Source organism: Manis javanica, chromosome 2 (assembly GCF_040802235.1).
Source record: "Manis javanica isolate MJ-LG chromosome 2, MJ_LKY, whole genome shotgun sequence".
Lineage (NCBI taxonomy): Eukaryota > Metazoa > Chordata > Mammalia > Pholidota > Manidae > Manis > Manis javanica.
This window is the reverse complement of record NC_133157.1, coordinates 37,066,335-37,090,037: the sequence shown is the minus strand read 5'-3', so window position 1 is coordinate 37,090,037 and position 23,703 is coordinate 37,066,335. Positions and strand designations below refer to the sequence as shown.

The following is a 23,703-nucleotide window of genomic DNA, read 5'->3' as shown; positions in this document are numbered from 1 at the left end:
GCTAGCCCCTCAAAACTGTACATGCACTGTTTTCAGCAACCAGCCCACAAAGTTCTAGATCAACACCATTTTAAGCCAGGGTTTTAAAGCTAGGATCTGCCCCATTCTATAGGCTTGGCTTCACAAATAAAGGAAACAGGAAAGGTTCTTGTGTAAGTCAACTCTTTGACAAAGGTGCATGAAGTGTCAAAAGTGCTACCAGTAAAGTTCCTACTGTGGACACCTGGTAACTTCAGGAATTGCCCAAAGGCAATGGCTTAGAGGAAAAGCCTCACATTCAGAGTGATGGCAGTGTCCCGCAGAAGGAATTTCACACACATATGTACACACACAAACATGCCACATGTACATGCATACAGGCTAGGAGTATAAGTTTGAGTCCAGACAGATCTGACTCTCTCTTGGAATCCATACATTCTCTAAAAGCTAATGTCCCTGGTCCAGAAATTTACAATTTAGGGCCTGTGGATTATTACAATCTTCCTGGAAAGCAAAGTGTCAATGTGAACCAGTATCATAAAGATGACTAGACCCCGTAGACTACAAATCCTTTTCTAGGAATTTATCTCAAGGAAATAACCCAACCAAAGGAAAGAGCCACACATAGCAAAAATGTTGAAGATTATCTATGTTGGTAAAGCCTGGAATGTTGAACCTAAGGGAACATCCATAAAGATTAGACAGCAGCTATGAAAGATAATTAGGATAATTATAAACAACACAACAGTTTATAAGATAACAGAACAAAAATAGAATGCAAAATAGTTTCACACTATGATTGCAACAGAGTCAAAATACGCACCTTTTTGGGAAGTAATGGCAAGTTTTCTTAGTGTGGTAGAGGCATTATTGTTATAGTGGTAGATAGTAGAATAATATTTTTAAAAATATTTAATGTGGTGATACATTTTTAACTAAAAAAAAAAAAACAGAAAAGGAAGTAATCCTACAAAGCAAAAGCCAGAATCTTCACAAATTAGAATGAGATAGCATGTATGTGGAGCTCCTTCTGTGTGAGGCACTGTGGCCCTGTTACGCCTCCTATCTAAACTCCACATCTATGAGGTAGTTAGCATTATTACCTTCACTGTATGAGTGAGAACACTTAGACACAGAGAGGCTAACATCATTACCACATCACACAGCTAACCAGAGCAATAGAAAGACACATTCCCACTCCCCCTGCCATTTCAAAGTTCATCCATCTTTAGCTAAACTCTTTATGCCTGCTTAGACAGAGATGGAAAAAATTCTCACCAGCAGCCTCACTGTAGGAGCCTGAAATGAGTAGTGGGTAGGGAGCTTCACAGGGAATTTCAGAGGCCTTCCACGTTGCAGACAGGTCAGGATATCCCCCACACACCAATCTCGACTCTTAGGAGGTAGACGTGGAAGGGCAGGCACTAAAGACCAACAGGTCCAGCACACACACAAACCTCAGACCCAAAGGAGTTGAGACTTGCCCAAAATGCTATAATGAGTTAGGAGGACCAGAATTCTGAAATCTCACACCAGGGGCCTTCAAGGCTGGCCCCTACCCACTGCAGACCATGGAACCCCTCTTTCTGAACCTCTCTCCCCCTTTACTTTCCTCCCTCTGGTCCCTCGGTTTAGCTATTTTTGCTTGGCCTTCCCATGACCAGCATGGTCTCATCTACACCAGCTTCTCTGTCATCATCTTCCGTTCGCTTTGCCTCCACTTCCTGCCCTCTCCTGCCCCGCTGGTGATTATTCACAATCACTGGGACTTCAGCTACGCTGTTCTTCCCACAGAGGAAGAACAGGCCACATTCAGCAGTAGGCCCTTGCCCTTCCCAATGAGGGAGACTATTCAAACACACTGAGAGAGAGGGATGCTAAAACCAGTGTTGGAAGAGAGGCCCTTCATTCCGACTCTGGCCCTGACCCAGACCACCTATCTGGCTGCCTGGACCTCCCCAGTACCCTGGGAGCACCCACGGCTCCTTTCCCTAACTGCACCATATTGCTAGTGTTTGCTGCTTGTGGGGATACCTGAGAGCAGCTGCCAGCCCTTGTTTATGTCTATCTCCCGTTCTTCAAAGAGTGTAGTTACCAATAAGTGCTGAATAAGCAAATGAGTCTCCATTCATCCTCTTCCTTGGGGACCCTCCTGAATGCGGTAAAGACTCAAGTCTACCCATTCTCAGCAACACAGGGACCCTGCCCAGGCTCCCCGAAGTGCTCATCTGAATGCCAGGAGCTACTTAACACTTCAGTGCCAAGTCCCAGAACTCCTATAATGCCAATACCAGTTTCCCTACGTCCACCCTTAAATCAGAGCCCTGTTTTTTCAAGCTGGCATTTTCTGTTCTGAAACACCAATGACAGCTCTGGTTTCAGGATGTCAAAGGTGAAAGGACATTAGGCAAAACAGGAAGAAATTTTGAAAGAAATTCCAAAAGCCATTTTAGAATGCACCCTGTTTATCTACAATTACTGAGCCCCTGCCAAGGCCCCTCTCCACTACCTCCAGGCTCACAACAGGGGACAGAAAGGAGCCTCACCACATGTTGTACTGCTCATGCTGGCCTGACATCACCCTGCCCCTTGCCTCAGTGCAGGCTCCCTGGATCCCCAGGTCTGTGCCAAATGACCCGTGGTGGATTCCCAAACCAAAGAGTACCTTAGAAGAGAATTTAGCTACAGTGAGGATTTTCAAAGTGGAACAACTTCAAAAACAACTTACTGGGAAGAGCCTAGAGCACTAGCCTGAGGGTGGCTTGCTCTAACCCACTTGAACAAGCCCCGACTGAGTACTAGGCTCTGCTAGTCTCTGAGACTTCCCCCGAATGCAATTCCTGGAAACCTACAGGGTCCCACCTACACCAGCTTCTCTGTCATCATCTTCCTTTCGCTTTGCCTCCACTTCCTGCCCTCTCCCACCCCAGATCTCAGGAACGCCCCCACCCCAAGGTGGGAGAGCTGTGCTGTGTGTTTCAGAGTTTCATTTGCTAGCTTGTTCTACAACTCCTGTGGAAACAGTCCCAAGGCAGCCATGTCAACAGCACTGGGTTAACTAGCTGGCATTCACCCAGCACCATGGCCTCAATGCCACAGTTCATGTAAGCCTAGCCCAGGGACTTGGCTGCTAAGGAGACAAACGAAGAAGTTACTGAGAAAGCTGACTCCTGGGGCATCACCCCCACTGCTTCTGTTGACAGCAGATTTCTGCTTAGCCTGATCCCAAGAGCCTTCCTGCAGCCTGGCCCTCTGCCCTTGACCCAGGCACTTCCTCACCGTGTTTCTTTTTTAATTAGAATTCTAGACATATTCTTCATTCAGCAATAAATGATACTCATCTGCCAGGGCTAAGCAAACCTATAATTTTTGAGGGGTCTATCCTTTAGTAAGACTGGTTTAAGAACCCAGCCCTTCTCAAAAAGCACTCATCCTTTTTTTCCTGCTTAGAAAACTCTACTATGGAAACAATCCAAAAAGCGCATATAGCTTTCTGTATGAGCTTCACTGAACCACTCAGAAAAAAACAAAAACTGCAACGAATGTGGGGTTCAACAGCAGTTGAATGAAAAAAGAAAGTTATGGCATATTCAGTTGACAGAATGGGATAGCCTCAGTGGTTTTTACAGGCGTAGGACCAAGCTTGTGACAGAATCTTAAGGGAAAATTGCTGGACACCAGGATATCTATATCTATATCTATCTATGCCTATCTCTTTATCATATATAAAGATATCCATTATTTCTTAAACATGTACAAGAAAAAGGACTAGCAAGAAATATGTCAACATGTTTCCTCTAGGTAATAGGGATATAGGTATGTTTTTCTACCTCTTTTAACTTTTTGAATTATTTTCAATGACTCTGTTACTTTTTGCAGAAAGGATGAAGAGATCACCTACTTCTCAAAAAAAGAGGTAAAAGCATAGACTTGTGGTGCTAGCCTCTGGCATTCCAGTGAGGCAAATCCTCCTCTATCAGCTTCAAGAAGGGTTTGGTGAGAGACTTTGGAGAGGTGGCGGGGGAGAGAAAAGCAGCTACATAGCACACCCGGACCAGACATGAAAACTACTGCCAAAGAATTCAGCAACAGCCAATTACACAAACCCTGGCCTTCATTTCTGCAGGCAAGGGGCAGGCTGAGGCCAGGCTGAAAAGTGGAACCTGAAACACTGAGCATGTGACTCAGCCCTTCTGCCTTTTATGGACAAATCACTTTAGGCCACATTCACCCAGCACCAGACTCTGTCCCCTACAACCTTCCAACCTGATGGTCTTTGACCTTTAGAACAGAATCTGAGATCTCTCCCTAAGCTGGTGACCTGTGTGGGCCCAGGTAAACATAGCGGCCCTACAATCAAGGCCTTTACAGTCATAGCCACATTCTGGCTCCCAGACACACTCACTAAGTTAAAGGACAGAAAGTTAAAGGACAGGAGGGACCCTGTGGAGGCCACCATATTCAATCCTGTACCTTGCTAACTCTGCCAGGAGTCAGGGTCTGGCTGGCTGGCCTTACAGTGACCTCTTTGCCTAGACAAACTGGGCAGTGCCAGAGCCAAATGTGAAATGGCCAGAATGCCAGGCCCCGAAGGGACTTAAGCTGCAAAGCACAGACCATTTGTCCTAAAGACAACTGGACTGCCGCTTACACAGATAATAACTGGGATTTCTAGGTGGACATGGAGTGAAGCAGATTTCCAGTCTCTGCTTCTTGTCAGAAACAGGCAGGGAATACTGAGTAGGAAACAAGTTATAGGAGGCACTTGGTAAACGAACAGTGGAATGGTCACCAGATTTGACTTAACCACAGATGACTGGGCCCTTCCACATACACCCAGAGCCCAGCTGAGCTCAAAGGGGATGAGCTTCCCAGCCCCACCCCCAAAGTCTGGAAGGTCCCCTGGGTGGAATCTGTGGAAAGGCCCGGACTGCCTGAGCAGCAGCTGTCACATCATTCCCAGACCATGCATTAGTCTAGTCCCTGCCTGTAAATCCCTACTCGCTGCTTCCCAAAGACAATATGGCTACTGATATGTCATTATATTCATTATAAAGCAGCAAGTTAAAGATTACCCTACAGAGCTAATGTGAGGCTTCAGAAATTAGAGGAACATTTCACACAATCAAATATAGCCAGGACTAAAAACTTTTGATATCTACTCTGGGTTGCTGAATAAGAGAAAGAAGGGAAGAAGGAAAAGGGTGGATGGGAGAGGGAGAGACTAAGCATATACACACACACTTTGGTTTCCTTAAATGACATCAGTACAGTTTTATGCTTCCTCTGCCTAAACTATGAGTTCCTAAAAAGGAGGCATTTTGCAATCTTCCTCCTTATAGCTCTTCCATATAACAGGGCAGACATGTTTCATGAACTGAATGAAGTTATCGGATGCCTTAGCCATCAAGTTCTTCCAAGCTAGCTGCCATCACATAAGACCTTTCAGATGAGTCCAAAGACATACCCAGTGGGGATCCTCCCAAATTCTAGGTCACATTAGGCTGCCTTGAGCATCGGCACTGGGGTGTCTCAAGGAAGAGCACTGGACTGGGAAGCAGGACACCTGGGTTCCAGCCCCAGCTAGTCACTCCCTGGCTGTGTGGCCTGAGCCCTCCCCTCTAGCACAATAAGGGATGGGGGTCAGGGAACTGGAGAGTCCCATCCTGGGATGCTGTGATTCCAAGATGCTACAGTTTGAATCCAATCCCACATTTGGCTCTTGCTCCCTATTCCCCAAGGAGCTTCCACCCTGGTTCATCAGGTAGTGGCTCCCACATTAGCTCAGAGTCTGGAACGAATTACAGTAGGAAGGAATCACTTCCGCTACCATCAGGTTGAATGGAAGAAAGGGAGCTTGACAGTCATGGAGAGTATTTCTCAATCTCAGACTGTTAGACAGGAAGGCGTGCCTGTGTATATGTCAATAAATTATTTTCCCCAGGAACAGCAACAGGACAAAACTGGTTTAAAGGACTAGCTACCTAACTTCCCAAAACCTGAAGATCTGGACACCTCTAGACTTCTGCCTCCCCCAACCCCCAGGATGAGGCACCACCTCAAGCTGGAAAGTGATGAGGCTCTAAGATTCATCCCCAAAGGAGAGAAAGAGGCCTTTCCTGAGCCAAGACCAGGACAGATGTCCTCAAAATACTCTCTGTGCTTGGCAGCCTGCTTGTGTCCACATGCATACATGTGGGGGAAGGACAGGAGGGGAGAAGAGTATGCCTGTGGATAAACACCTGAGAGCTAAGAGCCCAGTAGAGACCCAGCCAGTGCTTGTCTTCCCAAGGGCACAAGTCACGGCAGAGACTCTGCTGACAGCCCCCACAGCTCATGGACATGTGACTCTCAGGGCCTGGCTACCAATGGATGCTGTTTGCTGGCCCAGGAGCCCATGACTCTTTGGTGCCCACCTCTAGGTCAGAGTCCTCTTCTGAACAAATCAAGACGCTCTTTTCAAAGCACAGCTGGGCAAGAGGGGCCTCGGGGGTTTAAGCAGTCCTATACTTACCACTCCCTGCCCCACCACGTACCCTTGAGGGGACTGTACCAACCATCCTAGGCCCCAGTTGAGCCACGCCTCCCCAAACAGCCCAACCTGTGGTACTGCCCACCCCACCCAAACCATCTCTGGGATGGTAGTGCCAGTGTCAGTCAAGTCATTTTGAGTTACTGCCAAATCTGAGCAGAGATAAACTTTCCGGGAAAAGAAATTCAATGCAAGGCTGTTGTTCCTTCCAGGCTGACTATATCTTAGGCAAACACCCAGGAGGCCAGAAAAGGGAGTCTCACCACCATGTTCAGTGGAGTTGATGCTGCATGGCCCAAGGGCCAAAAGAAGAGTCCCTGCAGGCCTAAATCCCTGGGAGAACTCACTGGACAACTTGTAAAAATGCTCCAGAAAGGACCACCTTCTCCCCGTCATTCCTGAAGACCTTGCATTAGCCCATAGAGGATCCTGGGGCTGGGCCTACTATGGCTGTAAATAATGCAACCTGCCCTACAGCATGCAGATAGTATAGACAGAGACAGGATTCAAGCCCAAGTCTATCTGAAGTCTATCCCAAGGCTCTGAGAACCCAGACAGATCAGTGACTCATCTAAAGCCCAGTCTGGTGCCTGGCTTCCCCAGGGAAGGGCATGCCCATTTCCCACCATCTAGCGGCCCGGAGGTTATTAGGGCATATGTCCCATACCCCTGGACACCAGAAAGTAGAGCCAAGTTGTGGAAAGGAACTGCAAGTAGTGAAAAGGCCACAGCTCTAAACCCCACGGATGCTTTCTCCCATCAACCTCAAAACCACCCCGCAAAGAGCTTCTGTTGACACCTGTCTAGCTGAACAGATGGGCTGGACTCCCCCCAACCCACACACTCCCAGGGAGACTTTCGGCTTTCTAAAGGCCCCATCCTAGCTAGGAGCAGACCCTCTGAGAGCTGCACCCAACCACTCAAACCCAAAGACTCAATTAAAATGAAAAAAAAAACAAACCCTCTACACTCACTTTCTGGGGCTGCCCTAGCAGCAGCCTAAATGTCATTATCCCATGCATGTCACACAAATGCAGCCAAGTTAGAGAAGGCCCAAGGCCTCCCTCGTCACCCTCCAAAATGTTATCTCTCAGGAAGTCCCTTCATGCAGCCAATTCAGAGTCAACTCAGAAACACCAGTAACTGGTCACCCATCACTAGCAACATGATTACAAGATAAAGCAGAAGCAGGTCATGATGGCCTTTCATGTTTCATGGAGAAGACCCTATACTTCAAACACCTATGCAGTAAATTTGGGGGCACTTTTCTTTAATTTGCTAATTTCTTTCTGCATAATTTTCTAGGTAACAAAAACAAAAGGACAAAACCTCGCCTCTCAGGGGCCTGGGGACTCACTCTCTGTCTTCTCCCTTCTCTGCTGTTCAGAGTCATCTCCACGGGAATCTAAGAAAATGGAACCTCAAGTCTCAAGCCCTCTTTGCCATGTACTTGACACATACAATCTCATGTAGTCCTAAAAATAACCCTGTGAGTTAAGTATCAATGAAGTAAGTGTTCATTTTAATTGAGCCTTTGGGTTTGAGTGATTGGGTACAGCTCTCAGACCGGACACTCCTGGCTGGGAGGGGGTCCTGAGAAAGCTGAAAGTCTCCCTTGAAGTGTGTGGGTGGGAGTGGGGTGGGGAGGAGAAGTTTAGGAAGAGATTCTGATAAACTCTGTAACATGCTTGAGACCAGACACTTAACAGCAAGGCAAAGATTCAACTTCATTTTATAGGACTACTCTTCTTCCCAGACAAACCATTAAGTACAAAAGAATTCAATTTTCTGCTTTAAAAAAAACTCCCCCTTATTACCACAATCCATGTCTGACCAATTCCAAGAGCTTCCTCCCAAACTTGATACAAAAACATTGAAGTAATTATTGGAAAACAGAGCAACAGCATGTAGGAGGCCTACTCGGCCAAGGCTCTGGGAAAGGTGACAGAGTTCCTATTGGCAGGATGCCTGCCCTCCTTGCCAGGGCCCCTCACTCAGAACAACCTTCTCTAGGCCCTGGCATTAAAATGAGCAGCCACCTGTCTGGTAATCTTACAAGAACCTGTGACCGCCCTGTGCCAGACTGCCTGTGGATTAGAGGTCAAGGAGAGGTCCTAGGCAAAGTGTGCCAGGCTTCCCCCAGAGGTGAGGAATGTAAGCCCACCCACCAAGCTCCCTGCCTGTGCTGAAACAGAAGCTGTAGGTTCCTATCATCTGGATAAGATAACTGAGATGTGGTGTTAACTGGTTATATTTTAGCCCTCCACCCAGGGTACACACATTACACTGGTACAAACACCCTCAGCCTCTGAGAAGGCCTGGATAACTTGGGTTTGGGGAACCTACTCAGGCAGGAAACTGGGCAGGAGGGCCCCAGGAAAGAGATTGACACAGAGGAGGAACTGAGCTAAATAGTGACAATTTACTGAGGGCTTACCCTCATTACTGTAAACCCTTATTTACAATGTTTCACCTAATCTTCCAAAACCCCCTGAAATACGTACCACTTATTATCCCCACTTAACAGATGAGAGAGGTTTACAAAGTCACTTGCCCAAAAGCTCAGGAAAAACGTTAACCCACCCTCAGGGAGGTCAGATCCTTTTCCCACTGGAGGCCTCACCATCGGACTCCCAAACTGGAGTGGATTAATCTGAGCTGACTCTTAGTTCGTACCAACTTTAGCAGGGTGAAAGCTGCTGCAAGCACTAAGCACAAATTCCGAAACTTCTTGAGGCTTGGATCCGAGCAGGGAAGTCTCCAAGGCCTCCTCTAGTTCTGGGGCCAGGGGAACCTGCGGCTTCCCGGTACGGCCCCCGCCCCAGACTTCAACAAAGTTCCAAACGGACTCACCACCCAACCTCTCACCCCTATCCAGCCCGGAACCTCTGTTGGGGATGAGGGGCTCTGTTCCGGAATAGAGAAGCTAGCTGTTGTGGAACAGGGCATGGCATGGGCGAGCATCCGGGGGGCCCTGTCGAGGAAATCCGGGAAGTTCCTGAGTCCTTACCGAGCAGCGGGGACTCCTCGGGACATGCAGGCGGCGACCATGATGAGATCGAGGGCACTGAAGCCGAAGTCAAGTTCCTCGCGGGGCCGGGGCCGGGGCGGGAGTCCGCGTCCCGCCGGGAGTCGCGACCCGAGCGCGGCTCCGCGGAGGTGCCCAAAGGCGGCAACGCCGGGGCCCCTCGGGGCCGCAGCTCTCCCGAGGGCTGCCCGAGGGCGGCGACGCCGTTCGGGCCTCCCTGCAGCGGTGTGGGGACGCCAACCAGCTGGGGCAGGCGGCTCAGGTCGCGACCCGCCAGGTAGTAGACAAGAGTGACGCCGAGATGCAGAGCGCAGACAGCCACGAGCAGGCGGCAGGCCCGCTGGAGGGACGCACCCGGCATCGCGGTGCTGCCGCCCAGCAGCGGCTCCCGAAACCTCATCTTCCCGCCGCCGCTTTAAGAGGCGGGTGGGCTACAGTGGGGAGGGCGGCCCGCCCGCGGGCCGCCGGCCAGGATACCCGACCACGGCAACTGGGGGAGGAGCTGGACGGGAGGCGAGCGAGCGCTGCGCCGGCGGAACGCGGAAACCCGGCCGGCGCGACCGCCGAGCGACCAGAAGCGCGCCCGAGGCGCGGGCGGGAGCGGGGCGGGGCGGGGCCGCCCGAAGGAGCGGGGTTTTCTGGACCGGAGCGGGAGGGCGGGGCCGTCGGGGGGCGGGGACTCGGGGGTGGGCTGCCCGGCGCTGAGCCGCTGCCCGGAGCCACCGGCGGGCCTTCCGCTGCGCGCCGCCTTCCTTCCGAGCCTTCACCGTGTGGCTTCGGTTAGCCACGCGCGCCTCCTGCTCCTACGAGCTGTCCTCGAGAGGCGCCACCACTTCCAGCCGTGCTGAAAGGCCGGATACGGGCCTGGGCCTAAGCGCGTTGGCAAAGAGGGCGCAAGAGACAGCAGGCTCTGCTCGAGGTCTTGAGGGCTGGGGGTTGCGGCGGCTTTCCAGCCGGTAGGCCTCGGTAGGTCTTGGGGGGTCAGGAGGTGGGGCGGAGAAAGGCTGCCCAAGAAACGGGCCTCGACGCCCTGCGGGATTTGGAACATTGAGAACCTCCTCCTATGGCTGGGCTAGGCCCTTCTACCGCTGTGGGGGCCCAGCAAGGAGGCGTGGCTCACCCAGCATCCGGCAGAGGAGAAAGTAGACCAGCCTCCACTTCTCCCGCCCAGTCCTAGAGCCCAGGCTAGGGGATCTCGGGCTGCTCAGCTGGTTTTGGGTGTGGGTGCCTCTGTTAATGGATGTAAGATAGGCAGTTGAATATGAGCCTGGAGTTGTAGGCTGGAGACAGAAATTTTGCAGTAATCAGCACCAAAATAGGATAAATCTGCCCTAGAGAGTAGGATAGGCAGGTGCGAGCTCATGGACCATGTCCTGGGGCCTTCAGCAACTGGGGAAGAGGAAAAGCCCACAGAGACAGAAGAGTGGCCAGTGAAGTGAGGAAGATCAGGGAAATCGTGTCCAGGAAGCCAAGTAAAGAAAGTAGATTCTATATGATCACAACCAAGTGTTAACTCCAGAGCCTGTCTTCTCATCTGTAAAATGGAGGCAGTAACAACTGCCTACCTCACATGTTTAGGATTGAGACAGTGTATATAAACACAGGCTTATGTCTGGAGGAAGATCAGGGAAATCGTGTCCAGGAAGCCAAGTAAAGAAAGTAGATTCTATATGATCACAACCAAGTGTTAACTCCAGGGCCTGTCTTCTCATCTGTAAAATGGAGGCATTAACAACTGCCTACCTCACATGTTAGGATTGAGACAGTGTATATAAACACAGGCTTATGTCTGAAATATCCTAGCCCTGCCAGGATACACGCTTTGAGTAGGACAGTGGCAGTGACCCTCAGTAACTCCCACGAGGTCATGCAGTAGGGAAGCAGCCAGCCTTGTTTACAGTTTACATGGGTCTGGACACAATCTCTTGAAGCAGGGATTTTCCCCATTTAACAGTTAAAAGTTCAAAGCTCAGGAAGCTTGCCAGAGACCCATGGCTGGTGAGAGGCAGAGGCAGAATTCTGGCAAAACTTTTATTTACTATATATATATATACCCCTTTTTGAATTGCGAGTAAGGGCTGGAGGCTATATGAGTGAGAGGTTGGTTCAAATTTGGCCCACAGGCTACTGCATAGGCCCCCCTGATGCCTAAGGGAGCAGGGGCACCTCACCTCTGAGAAGGCTTCATGGAGGTGCTGTCATTTATGGATAGGGGAAGCTGAGGGGCCTGGCAGCCAATCTGAAGTGAAGGGGATGCTAACAATAGCTACCATAGATTGAGAGTTTCCTGTATGCTTGCCAGACATAAGCCTAACTGTGTTTATATACAGTCACAGCCCTAACAAGTGAGGGAGGCAGTTGTTACAGCCTCCATTTTACAGATGAGAAAACGGGCTCCGGAGCTGACACTTGGTTGTAATCATACAGATTATCCTGATCTTCCTCACTGCACTGGCCACTACTTGGTCTCCTCTGTGGCTTTTCCTCTTCCCCAGTTGTTGAAGGCCCCAGGGCATAGTCCATGAGTTCTTACCTGTCTATCCTGACTCCCTAGGAGTAATTTCTACTGTGTGCTGATTACTGCAAAATTTCGATCTCCAGCCTACACCTCCAGGCTCAGATTCAACTGCCTATCTCATATGCATCTCAAACTTAATACATCATGCCTCACACAGCTGATAACCCTATACTCTACTCTCATTCTTTTTAATTGAAGTATAGTTGATATACATTCTCATATTAGTTTCAAGTACACAGCACAGTGGTTCACCAGTTACTCACATCATTAAATCCTTACCCCAGCTAGTACAGTTACTATCTGTCAATGTAGAAAGATGTTACAGAATCATTGGCTATATTCTCTGTACTGTACTACCATCCCATCAACTTATGATTGACTCCACTCAAATTCTTAACCCACCTCAGAGAATGCCACCACTGTTCATCCAGTAAACAAGGCCCAAAACCTAAAAGATGTCCTCGAGGTGCTGCTCTTATCAATGTCAATCCCTCAGCATTACCTTCAAGTCATCAGAATTACCCACTCTCTAACTACTGTAACCATCCTGAACCAAGCCACCATCATCTTGGCTTGGGTTATATGGTAGCCTCCTAATTGGTCACCCTGCTTCTACCTCTTCCACTCCTCTTCCCTGGTCCATTCTCCAAACAGCTGTGTAGAGACCTTTGTAAGCATAAATCAGATCATTTCATTTTATTCAGAATAAAATCCAAATCTATAGAAACCCTATCTAATCTATTCCCATCTCTCCCACTCTCATCTCCTATCTCTCTCACCATGCTTTACCTGCTTTAGCCACACTAACCTAATTGCTATTTCTTGAACTTGTCCTGTTTCTTCCTGCCTCAGGGCCTTTGTACTTGCTGTTCACTTAGCCTGAATACTTTCCCCCATATTTCATTCAGCTCTCTCAAATGTTACCTTGTGAGAGAAGTCTTCTTAGACTACCCTGTGTAAAACAGTCCCCCACCCAAGTCTGCTTAATCAGCTTGATTTTTTTCAGAGCAGTTATCACTGCCCAACATTATACATTTATTTATTGTTGCTTGTCTCCCTCATTAGAAGATCAGCTCCATGAGTGCAGGAACTTTCTCTCTTGTTCACTACTATATCTTCATCTCCTAGAACTGAACCTGGCATAGTCAGCACTGAATAAATATTTGTTAAAATACCTGTTAAGTGAATGTTTATGATCATCTGGATAATGTGGGGAAGGGAGAGGTGGGAGAACTACTGCTAAGTTATTTTAAACACAAAAGAGTTATTCACCAGGGAGTTGGTGAGGGTGAAGATCACCTCAATAGCCTATGCCTCTAAAGAAAAATGCCTGGCCAATGTTTGAGGATAGGTCAGAGTAGTTCCCTATTTGAAAAATGAGCAGGGTGGGGAATGGAGATGTGTTTTCCATGTGCCCAGATAATGGTCAGGAGACAGGACTGAGAGGTGGTTAGGGGTCACACACCTATCCCAGGAAGCAAGGAAAGGAACAACACTTGCTCTCTGTCCCTTGGGAACGTGCAGAGTCCACTGAGGCTTGAACACCAGCCTCGTCAGCCTGTGATCCAGAGGTACCTAGAATCAGTAAATTTCTTGCTTCAGAAAAGTCCAGAAGGTCAGGACAACATTGTCCATCTGTCCAAACATGAACTGGTGTTAGAGACAGAAAGACCCCAGGCAACATTTTCCAGCTCTTTCCACTCTTAACTTTGTCAGATGAAAAATTAATCCCATTTTAGTCAACTGGAGGAGGAAGCTGCACTGCTGACTAGCAAAAACCGGAATCTGGGTTTTGTAGTTTGCCCATCCAGTGCTGATCTGCCCAGAATCACCTAGCTCTCTGTTTCTCCCTGCAGGCTGCTGTCAGCTCGTTAGTGACTCCCTCTACCCTCTCACAGTGCCCTGATCTGCACCTGTCAGCTTACATTTCAGTTTCACCCTAGCAGATCACAAGGACGTAAAATAGCACCTGGCACATGGGAGACTGTTACCTATTTCTGCATAACACACCACCACCAAACTTACTGTCTTTAACTATTTCTTTCTCACAGTTGTGTAGGTTGATGGCTTCACAGGGTGTCAGCGGAGCACTGGCCCAGCTGGAAGTTCCAAAATGGCCTCATTCACATGACTGGCAGTTGGTGCCGGCTGGGGCTGGGGCAGAATGGATCACAGGTCAGAAGCCTTGATCTTCTCCACGTGGACCTCGCTACAAAAGCCCCTCACACACTGGAGGGTATATTCCAGGAAGGAGCATTTCAAGAACAAGGTAAGAAGATGAAGATCTCTTAAGGTCCTAAGTGTCATTTAAGTGTGACATTTTAGTTAAAACAAGTTACAGGACAGACCAGATTCAAAGGGAATAGAAAGAAACTCCACCTCTTGATGACAGGAGGGTAAAGAATTGGTAGCCATCTTTTTAAATCTGCCATAGTTTCCCCAGTGGCCATAAAATAAGATTCCTCCCACATGTAAAATATATTAGTCTCCTCCCAAGATCCCCCAAAGGCTCATTCCATCATGACTTCAGTCTCAGACTCCAGGTCCAGGACCTCATCATCTAATCAGGTCCCAGTATAATTCCTCAAGGTCAGAGACCTATGAACTCTAAAACAAGTTACCTTCTTTCTCTTTCTGTTCTTCTTCCCAAGCAATTCAGTCCAAAAGCTGTAGGTAGGGATGAGCAAGGTGGGAGTCCAAATGGCACAGAGAGTATGTCTAAGCCCAGTCAAATGAGGAAAGAGGTTGGGTGAGAGGTGAAGAGGGGAGGCACCCAGCCCAGGTATCAAAGCCCAAGCAGAGTCGGGAGGACATCCACTGGGTGTTAGGATGTTAGGGGTTTCTGTGAAGGAGGGCAGCCCAGGGCAAGGTGGTGAAACCCAAGTGGGATGAGGAGATCGTTAAATACAGGGAGACTGATTAAAAGCAACTGTATATAATGAGAATATATATATATTGAGTCACCCAAATTTCTGTCAGGAAATGGTTACAAATATACAGGGAGAAAACTAAAATGAATTTTTGATACTTTATTGAAGTTGGAGAAATCAATGTGAATTCATGGTTTTCAATATAAATACAGGTAATGAAATAAGTATAGGGGTGTGTTTGTGTGTGTGTGTGTATTTTATATGTAAATATGAATGAATATCTTGGAGAAGGCATGGGAGTATAAACTTCTCAATGGTAATGAGCATATCTAGCACCAAAATCTGGGTTTCTGAACACCATTTTCCAACAAAAGGAACTAAGTATTCTTGGAGAAAAGGCTGATTTCAGGGATGAACCAGAAATACTACAAGGTGATCCTGGAAAATCTTGTGCCAGAAGGTACGAAAGAGCTCAAAAAATGATGAGGCTATGTCAAAAGAATACAGAAATAAGTTTGATGGAGTCCCCACTGGCCACATCTCGAATGAAAGTAAATATTGATAGGAACAGCTTACAACCAATTGAACAAAATAAGAAACCATGAGTTTATACTGATATAAATAAATTAAACTTTGATGAGTAACAAGGTATTTACATAATTTCCAAGTACCTCTCCCACAAAATACTTGTAGTTTCAATGGGAAACATTAGAGAAATCCAAATTTGGAAACATTTTACAAAATAACCACCCAGAAATCTTTAAAAAATGTCGAGGTTATGATAGTCAAGAAAAGACTGAAGAACTGTTCACCACTGAAGGAGGCTAAAGAGACACCGAAAACCAAATGCAGTATCATGATTTTGAACGGATTCTTCTGCTTTAAAGAGTGTTTTGGGGCCGACCAGTGAAACTTGAATGGAGTCTAAAGATAAGGTGATGATAATGTATCAACATCAGTTTCCTGATTTTGATGGTTATATTGTGGTTATATTAGAAATATGCATATTATATTTGGGTACCCCAAATACACCTAGGGTACCATGTCAGAAACTTACTTTCAAATGGTCCAAAGAAGTATTTGTACTAATCTTGCAACTTTTCTATAAGTTGTCTTTCCCCTACACATCCAGCATACAGTGGGAAGACAGAGACAGGAAAATTACAATGGACAGTCCCACTTAGGGGGTATTAAAAGGCATGTAACAGTCACTGGTCTCTAGGAAATCTAAGATCCAGTCATGCACTTGTCACCAATTCCCCCTGCCCCAGAAGCAGAGAATGTGAATTCTCTGTGGCTCTTACCTCTACCTTTTTGGGCTCTAAGTTCCATCCTCTGAGTCATTCCTCCTTTTTCGTAAGAAATAGCCCTCGTTTGCAGCAAAGCAACTTATTCAGGCTGCTTCACTGGGTGCCCAGTGTCCCAATTTCATTTTGAACTGTTTTTTTGTCTATTTTACTCTAAGCAGGTGATATTTATGCTAGTACAGTTCTCTTAGGGGGGAAAAATGTTTCCCATGAACATTACTGAGTTTCACTCCATTAGATAAAAAGCACACCCTTAGATTGTAAGATAAGCCCCTACATTCTTTAGTCTGTGAGTCAGGGTGCTGTGGGACAAACCCTTCAAATTCTTAGGAGCACTTTTGTCCAGCCGAGAGTTCTAAGAGGCACTGATGAAATCTTTCAGAGATATTAAAGAGTCATAGAGATCAGTGACATCCTTGCCCCTTGGCCAAATTTTACTGGCAGAGTCCTGTAATTAATCTTTCCCTCTAAGTTTTAGTTTACTTTGAGTATCTTTGGGAGCTGTAGAGACTGTCTGGGCTCTCTGTAGTTCCTCTGAATTCTGCATAAAACAAGAATTTCTTCTTCCTGTACGTTTTCATAAGCAGCTAAAGGGAGTCATTTGGAACTTTGAACATTTTGCCTGGAAATCTCTAGAAAGACTGAACGTTCACTTGATATATTTTGTCTCATCCATGTTACCAATATGTAATTTATCCCTAGTATCCTACAGTAACAATTTCCTTACTGGACTTGCAACTTACTTACCACTCCTAAGAAATCTGTAAACTTTCTAGTTTCAAAGTCAGTTATATGTTTTAGGTTTTTCTTACAGAAGCACCCTATTTCCAGGTGCCAATTTCCATTTCAGTTATAAATTGCAAGGGTTGACAAACCAGGTTCCATGGGCCAAACTCAGCCCACTACCTGCTTTTGTAAATAAAATTGATGACAATTCAGCCATTCTCATATGTTTACCTATTGCCTGTGTTTGCTTTTGTGCTATAATAGCAGAGTACTGCAGTAGAGACCATATCACCTGTAAAACCTAAAATATTCACTATCTGATCTCTTCCAGAAATAGTTTGCCAACCCCTGCCATTCAAAAACTACTCTGAAATGAGTTTCTTAAAAAAATTTATTATTTCTTAAAATTCTGTGTATTAACCAGGTGGCTTTCTGCTTCATATAGTGTTGGCTGGGTAAGAGAATGTCTGGAAGACACAGATGGCCTCACTCATATGGCTCAAAGTTACTGCTGGTTGCTGGCTGAAAGTTTAGGTGAAATTGTTAGCCAAGGGTCCCAGTTCTCCAAGTGGGCCTCTCTACTTGGTTGCTTTGATTTCCTTACAGGATGGTAGCTGGATTCTAGGAGGAGTATATTCCAAATGTATAGGAGGGAGTGGAAGATCTCTTAAGGCCAAGTCTTGGAAGTTATACAGTGATACATCTGCCACATTCTGTTGGTCAGAACAAGTCACAGGGCCAGCCCAGATTCAAAAGGAGGGGAACAGACTTCACCTACTGATGAGAGATGTTGTAAAGAATTTGTAGCCATCTTTAATCCATCACAACACAATTAAATTACTTGTTAGTATGCTACTCCCCCTCAGGTTGTTCTAAGTACCCAGCTGGACTTCTTCCCATGACCTAAAGTGAGGTCACCTTCCCCCTCTCACCTCTTTCCCCCAGTCTGCACAAAGTGTCTCTCACACTGGGATTAGGCCCCACATAGTAACCATGGTCATCCATTCCAAGCAACATCTATACCTAGGACAGGATATGCCCACAATCTTTTGGGATGGGTTCTTTGCCTCAAGTGCTACTTTCTCAGATCCTAGAAAAACCAACAGAAGCCTGAGAATTTCTTTCAGTGCTATATCTGAAAATCTGTTAGAATAGAAAATCAAAGTAATCAAGTAGAGAGGCCCACTTGGAGAACTGGGACCCTTGGCTAACAATTTCACCTAAGCTTCCAGCCAGCAACCAGCAGTAACTTTGAGCCATATGAGTGAGGCCATCTGTGTCTTCCAGACATTCTCTTACCCAGCCAACACTATATGAAGCAGAAAGCCACCTGTGTCTTAGTTCTTGCCACAATAATGCTGCATAGCAAGTAACCACCAAACCTAAGTGCCATACAATAAAGCATGAATATCTCTCTCATGTGCCCATAGTTTGATTGGGGCAGCTCTGCTTAAGGCTGTAAGTCTGTAGGTTGCCAAGGTGGGTCTATTCCATGTGCCTCTATTCTTCTGTGATGCCTACCAAAGATATGTTTTTCACATGGTAAGGACAAAAGCACAAGATGGTTGAGTAAAAAAAAGCCGACACTTCTTAGGGACTATGCTTGGAATAGTCACTTCTACTCACATTCTATGAGCGAAAGCAAATTGCTTGGCCAACCCAAGTGTATTCTGTCTATAATGGGAGGAACTTCAAAGTCACATGGCAAAGAGATCAGAAATAGGAAGTGGTGAACAATTGAGAATGAACAACCATCCATTCCCTTTTTTTTTTCTTGCTGGAACTAGGATGGTGGCTTTAAAACTGTGTTCCAGAACAGCTCCAGATTTAATTCCTCTGGTCTCTCCTCCTTCCCAACCTACCCTATAGAGTTGGTTATATTTCAGAATTAGAGGGAATCTAGAAAGACACCAACCCTACCTTCACCCATTGAAGGTTTCCCACACACAGTGTATTCTCTGAAAGTTTGTCAAGGGGCACCCCTCCAGTGACAGGAATCTCACTGTATCATGAGGCAGCCTGCTTCTTTGTAGCTATCACTGACCCAACACTTAAGCCTTCTTCTGTCAAGCTAAAACTCACCAATTGCAGTGCTGCCAGCTCTGTTCCTTGGCACCACAAAGAATAAACTGAATCCTCATTCATTTAATGGTCTTTCAGTTATTTAAAGAGAGCAGACATGTGTTTCTCTCAACCTGAGGACAACTCCTCTCTAGGCTGACTAAAGCCTGTCATTTCTACTGTTCTTCATGCTTCATGGTTGCACTCTTTCTGTGTTCTGAACATTCTTCTTGACCAGGCTGCAGTCTGTTTCCTTCATAAAAGAGGAGTGCCTAGGACTGAATGTAGCATTCTAGCTGGCTCTGAACAGCAGAAGAGAGCAGGACCATCAATCACCTCCACAGTTCCAAATACCGTACTTCCATCAGTGCCTTCTAACACAACATTTGCTTTTTGATGTTCGTGTTAAACTAAAAGACAAGGCTGAAGACAGGCTCCTGAAATAGTGAAACACCCCTATAAGTTGACTTGGATCCTTTAAATACAGTCATTTTACCAATCAGGGTTTTTGACGGCAAAAACAGCCCATTACACCATTGCTCTGCCTATCACCGCTGTCAGTGAACACTCAAAACCACCACTGCAGGACTGTGCAAGCTGCTGCTGCTGGGAATACTGTCTGTACTATCTATACTCTCCCTGCCTCTTAGCATCCCCCCTAAAAATTCAAAGTCCTTGGTAGGAGTGGTAGAGCCCATTTCACATGCTAGAGCCCTAGCTGCCAGGAAGTGAAAAGGAGAATCTTCCCCTTTCTGCTTCCATGGAGGGAGCAAGGGCACGACAGCCCTCCAATACTGTATTATTACTATTAGAAATTTATTCCCAGATAAGATGGGGTTGCATGCTGAGTGAGCAAATATAATGACAAACGTTCATTCTAGTATTTAGCAGGTTACTTTTCCTCTTAATCGTACTATCATCCAACCCATATTTCCCATTTCACCCACAAGATCATCACAGCAGAAATTATTAAAGGCCTTGCTGTAAACCATTTTTCCAACAGACTATGAAGTGCAGCTCTGTGATCTGTCAGTTCAGAGACCCGTCAAAACAGAAAATTCGGTTGTCTTTGCCCTGACTTGTTCTAAGAAATCACTGCTTTCTTTATATCTTAAAAAAGTATTCTTGGATGGGAATATAGTTTGCAGAATCAACTTCGTCTCCCTGTAATGGGCAGGTGTTAATTTTGTCTGCCCTGTATTCATTCCTCCTTCTGACAAGAAACCTTCACTCTTCTCCATGTGGCTGGGAATGTCACCATGGCCCCTCCTCAGTGGGTGTGTGACTCATGTCTGGCCAGTCAGAGCATGTTTCCCTCTTGCCGCGGTGATTGGTTCAAGGATTGACACATGGTCCAAGGGAGCCAAGAAGCAAAGGTACCCCTCCCTGTATTATTTTTCTAGGACTCTTGTGACAAACTGCTGTCCACTTGCTGGCTTAAAACAACAGAAATTTATTCTTTTACAGTTCTGGAAGCTAGAAATCCAAAACCAAGATGTCAGCAGGGCTCTGCTCCTTCTGAAAGCTCTGGGGAAGAATCCTTCCTCGCCTCTTCATGGCATTCCTTGGCTTGTAGCTATAGCACTTCAATCTGCCTCTGTCTTCACACAACCATCTTCTCTATATATATGTTTCTGTTCTGTTGATGCAGCTTCTCCTCTTGTTATTAGGACACCAATCATTGGAAATAGGGCTCCCCCTCATCCACTCATCTTGACTCAGCTAATTATATCTGCAAGGACCCTATTTCCAGATAATGTCTATTCTGACGTTTGGGGTAGACATGAATTTGGGGGCACACTATTCAGCCCCCTGCAGCTATCATGTGAAAAGTGCCTTCCTAAGCCCTAGGGGGAAAATGTCCTAGTGTGGCCATGTCTGACTCCCTGGATCAATTATGTGAACTGGCAAATCTCCCCTCCCTTTTTTTCCATAAGTCAGTTTGAAGTAACAGAAAGAAACTGAATACCACCCTTCCTTTTGCAAAATTAGAAAATCATTTGCATTTGGCTACTGTTCCAAACTTCTTACTGCACTTGTCCTCCAAAATTCTCTGACACGGATTGAGCAGTCTCACTTGGAAGTTCTCTTAATGCCTTGAATTTACTTCATTTGTCCAGGAAACAAATTTATTTTGAGCACCTAGGTGATGGCTAGGTCCTCAGTGTAAACCTACCTTAGTCTTGACGGCATCACCCCAGGTTGGGGAACTCCAGATCTTCAAACCTCGTCCTCCTTAGGATTCCCACACAACTGGAATTTCTGAACTGATGTCTGAAACCACCACATCTCTCCATAGGGTTATCAGCTGTATGGCAAAATTAAGAGCACAGATTCTGACACCTCCCATTCACTAACTGGGTGACCCCTGTGTCTCTGGTGCCCTTCCGTCATGGTCAGCCTGTCCCTCAGCCTGCTGACTCAGCAGCCATGCTCTCACACCTGTTAGCCAGAAGTGAGAGATTCCAGCCCAGGACGGATGTCTCCCAAGAACTCTGCAAACAACTACAGGACATCTTGAGGATATTTGGTATGGCATGGTTGGGGAAAGTGTATGAATTTCCTGCAGCCAGCTCTACCACATGACCGTTGACAACTGGAGGTGAGGTCTGTCTGTCCACAAAGGCACCTGGCCCATGCTGGTTTCTTCTTCCCTGTTCACCAGGTGAAGTGTATGCACCAACGCAGGCTTTGTATGTCATGATGAAAGCAAATCCTGAAGCCCTGGTGCTGGGTTTCAGGCCCTCTAAGGAGAGAACCCCAGGAGTTCATGGAGGTCTCACCACCTCCCCGTGGGCCAGCTACACGAGGCCAACTCTCAAAGGCCTCTTGTGACTGTCCTTTCTCTCATCTTTCCCCACTCTGATAAACGTCCTGGGATTAGCTCCTCTGTGTTTATTGGATGAGCAATTTGTGTCTGTCTGAAAAGCTGTGTCTGAATAATATTTGGCACAAGCTGAGGAAATGTGATCTGCTGCACTCCCCTCCAGCCAGCTCTCTGGAGCCAGTCCGTCTCCTGCCAATAGGGTTATATAGCTCTGCAGCTGGGTCTGCAGGCTTAACATGTTTGTGGTTGGGGGGAAGGTGGGGAGTGGGTTAGGGGGGTGGGGGAGGTGCCTGCCGTGGACCAGGAACCCAGAGGGACAGAGAGGTAGAGCAGCTTTAGTGAATCTGCCAACCATTCTGGAGCCCCTATAATAATTTGGTGATAGCACATATGCCCATGGTGGCCACCCAGACTTGGGGATAGGGAAAGAGGGCCCCCATACAGCTCATGAGGGCATGTGACCACCTGCAGCAAAGGAGATTCAAGGTAGTCCAGTGGGCAGCACAAGGATCCCAGCTCTGGAGGCGTAGTTGGTGCTGGGCTCTTGAGGTTTGTGTGTTTCTGTGGAGAGGGGTCTGAGTGAGGGGTGGTAGGATGTACTGAGGCTGTTTAAATGTTACCTGACTCCATCTCTACAGGCCCTGGAACTGGGAGGGACAGAGCTTGCACAATGGCAGTCAGGCAACACAGCTATGAAGTACTGAGGGGTGTACAGAAAGAGGGAATTTGTGGGGGTGGGTATGTCAACACCCTCCAAAACATGCCCTGTGGGCCCTCCGCTGTTTTCCCTCAGCACTCTTCCTGCTCTTCTCTGAGGACCCCCATCACTTACCCCATGTGCTGTGACTCAGGTCTCGGGCTTTCTTCCACCCACCTCACTCTCCCAAGTCAGTGACCCAGCTGAAGGCAGGACATCATTCCAATGCTCCTAAGAGCGAGCTGGCCACAAAGAAGGCATCAGTAATGGTTAATTTGAATAAATGAATGAGAGAGGCTGGGAGCTCAGACTTCAGTGACCACAGGTTCACAAGAAGATAGCAAATGACAGGCCAGACAGAAGTAACAGTGCAGGAAATAGGTTCAGGAGTGAGAATGTGGCCACACTAACACCATCTTCAGAGTCTGCCCTGGGTTGAGGCCTGTAGGGAAAGAAAGCTCATCAGGACAGGCCCCTTGAGGCTCTTCAGGAGCTGTACACCCATCTTGGTGTTTCATATGTTCCATCATTCTGTTAAGGTGTTTTGAATCCTTGCCTTGTACCATACTCCATAGGATACCATCTCTCCCCTCAAACAGAAAAAAAACAGATATACTCATAAAAAAGTAGGAGCAATCTGTGCTCTTACAGAGGCAAAGAAAGAAGGTTAATACAGTTCAGAAAAGAAAAGAGGTTTATTTCACTTGGAGAAGCAAGGAAGCCTTCATGGGGATGGAGGGATGCAATAGACCTGGACCTAGAACAAAGTCTGCAAGTGCATCCCAGGTGGGCTCTTCAGTCCCCACCCCCACAACTGCCGCCCCCACTACACATCCAGTTCAGTGTCCGTGGAAGGTTTTGCTAACTGATTGCCTTACTTTTTCACTGAGCCCAGTTATAACCACAGAACCCTTCTCAACACAGCAGCACAGACAGAAGATCAGAGCACATGCGTGAGAGATGAAACACATTTACAGTTCCACAGGTTGGAATGTGTGTACAATTGAGACATGCAGGGATGGGAGATAGAACAGAGTGAGGAGAGGCACAGTGGTGAGAAAACACTGAATGTATATGATGGAGATGAGTGGGCTATTTAGACTTGTGGGTAAGTTTTGTGAATGGGGAACAATGGACAATGTGGTTGAGAAAGTAGGC

The 23,703-nt window shown here is 46.9% G+C and overlaps 1 protein-coding gene and 1 long non-coding RNA gene across 9 annotated transcripts in view; one reads left to right on the top strand and one right to left on the bottom strand.

Annotated features, from left to right (window-relative positions):
- Window positions 1–10,146, bottom strand: part of B4GALT1 (beta-1,4-galactosyltransferase 1) — a 47,205-nt gene extending 37,059 nt beyond the window's left edge. For both annotated transcript variants that reach the window (XR_005058951.2, XM_017671548.3), the window contains exon 1: window positions 9,522–10,146. Coding sequence is in view for 1 of the 2 variants with exons in the window: in XM_017671548.3 (XP_017527037.1) it covers window positions 9,522–9,939 (418 nt within the window). In the remaining variant the exon portion in view is untranslated. The remainder of the gene's footprint in view (window positions 1–9,521) is intronic.
- Window positions 10,147–10,196: 50 nt separating this feature from the next.
- LOC108404113 (uncharacterized) overlaps window positions 10,197–23,703 on the top strand; it is a 39,247-nt gene continuing 25,740 nt past the window's right edge. For 2 of the 7 annotated variants that reach the window (XR_012127645.1, XR_012127642.1), the window contains exons 1-2: window positions 10,197–10,505; window positions 14,109–14,326. This is a non-coding gene — a long non-coding RNA (uncharacterized lncRNA). The remainder of the gene's footprint in view (window positions 10,506–14,108; window positions 14,327–23,703) is intronic. The other 5 variants (XR_012127646.1, XR_005058953.2, XR_005058952.2 and 2 more) reach the window with 5 other exon arrangements.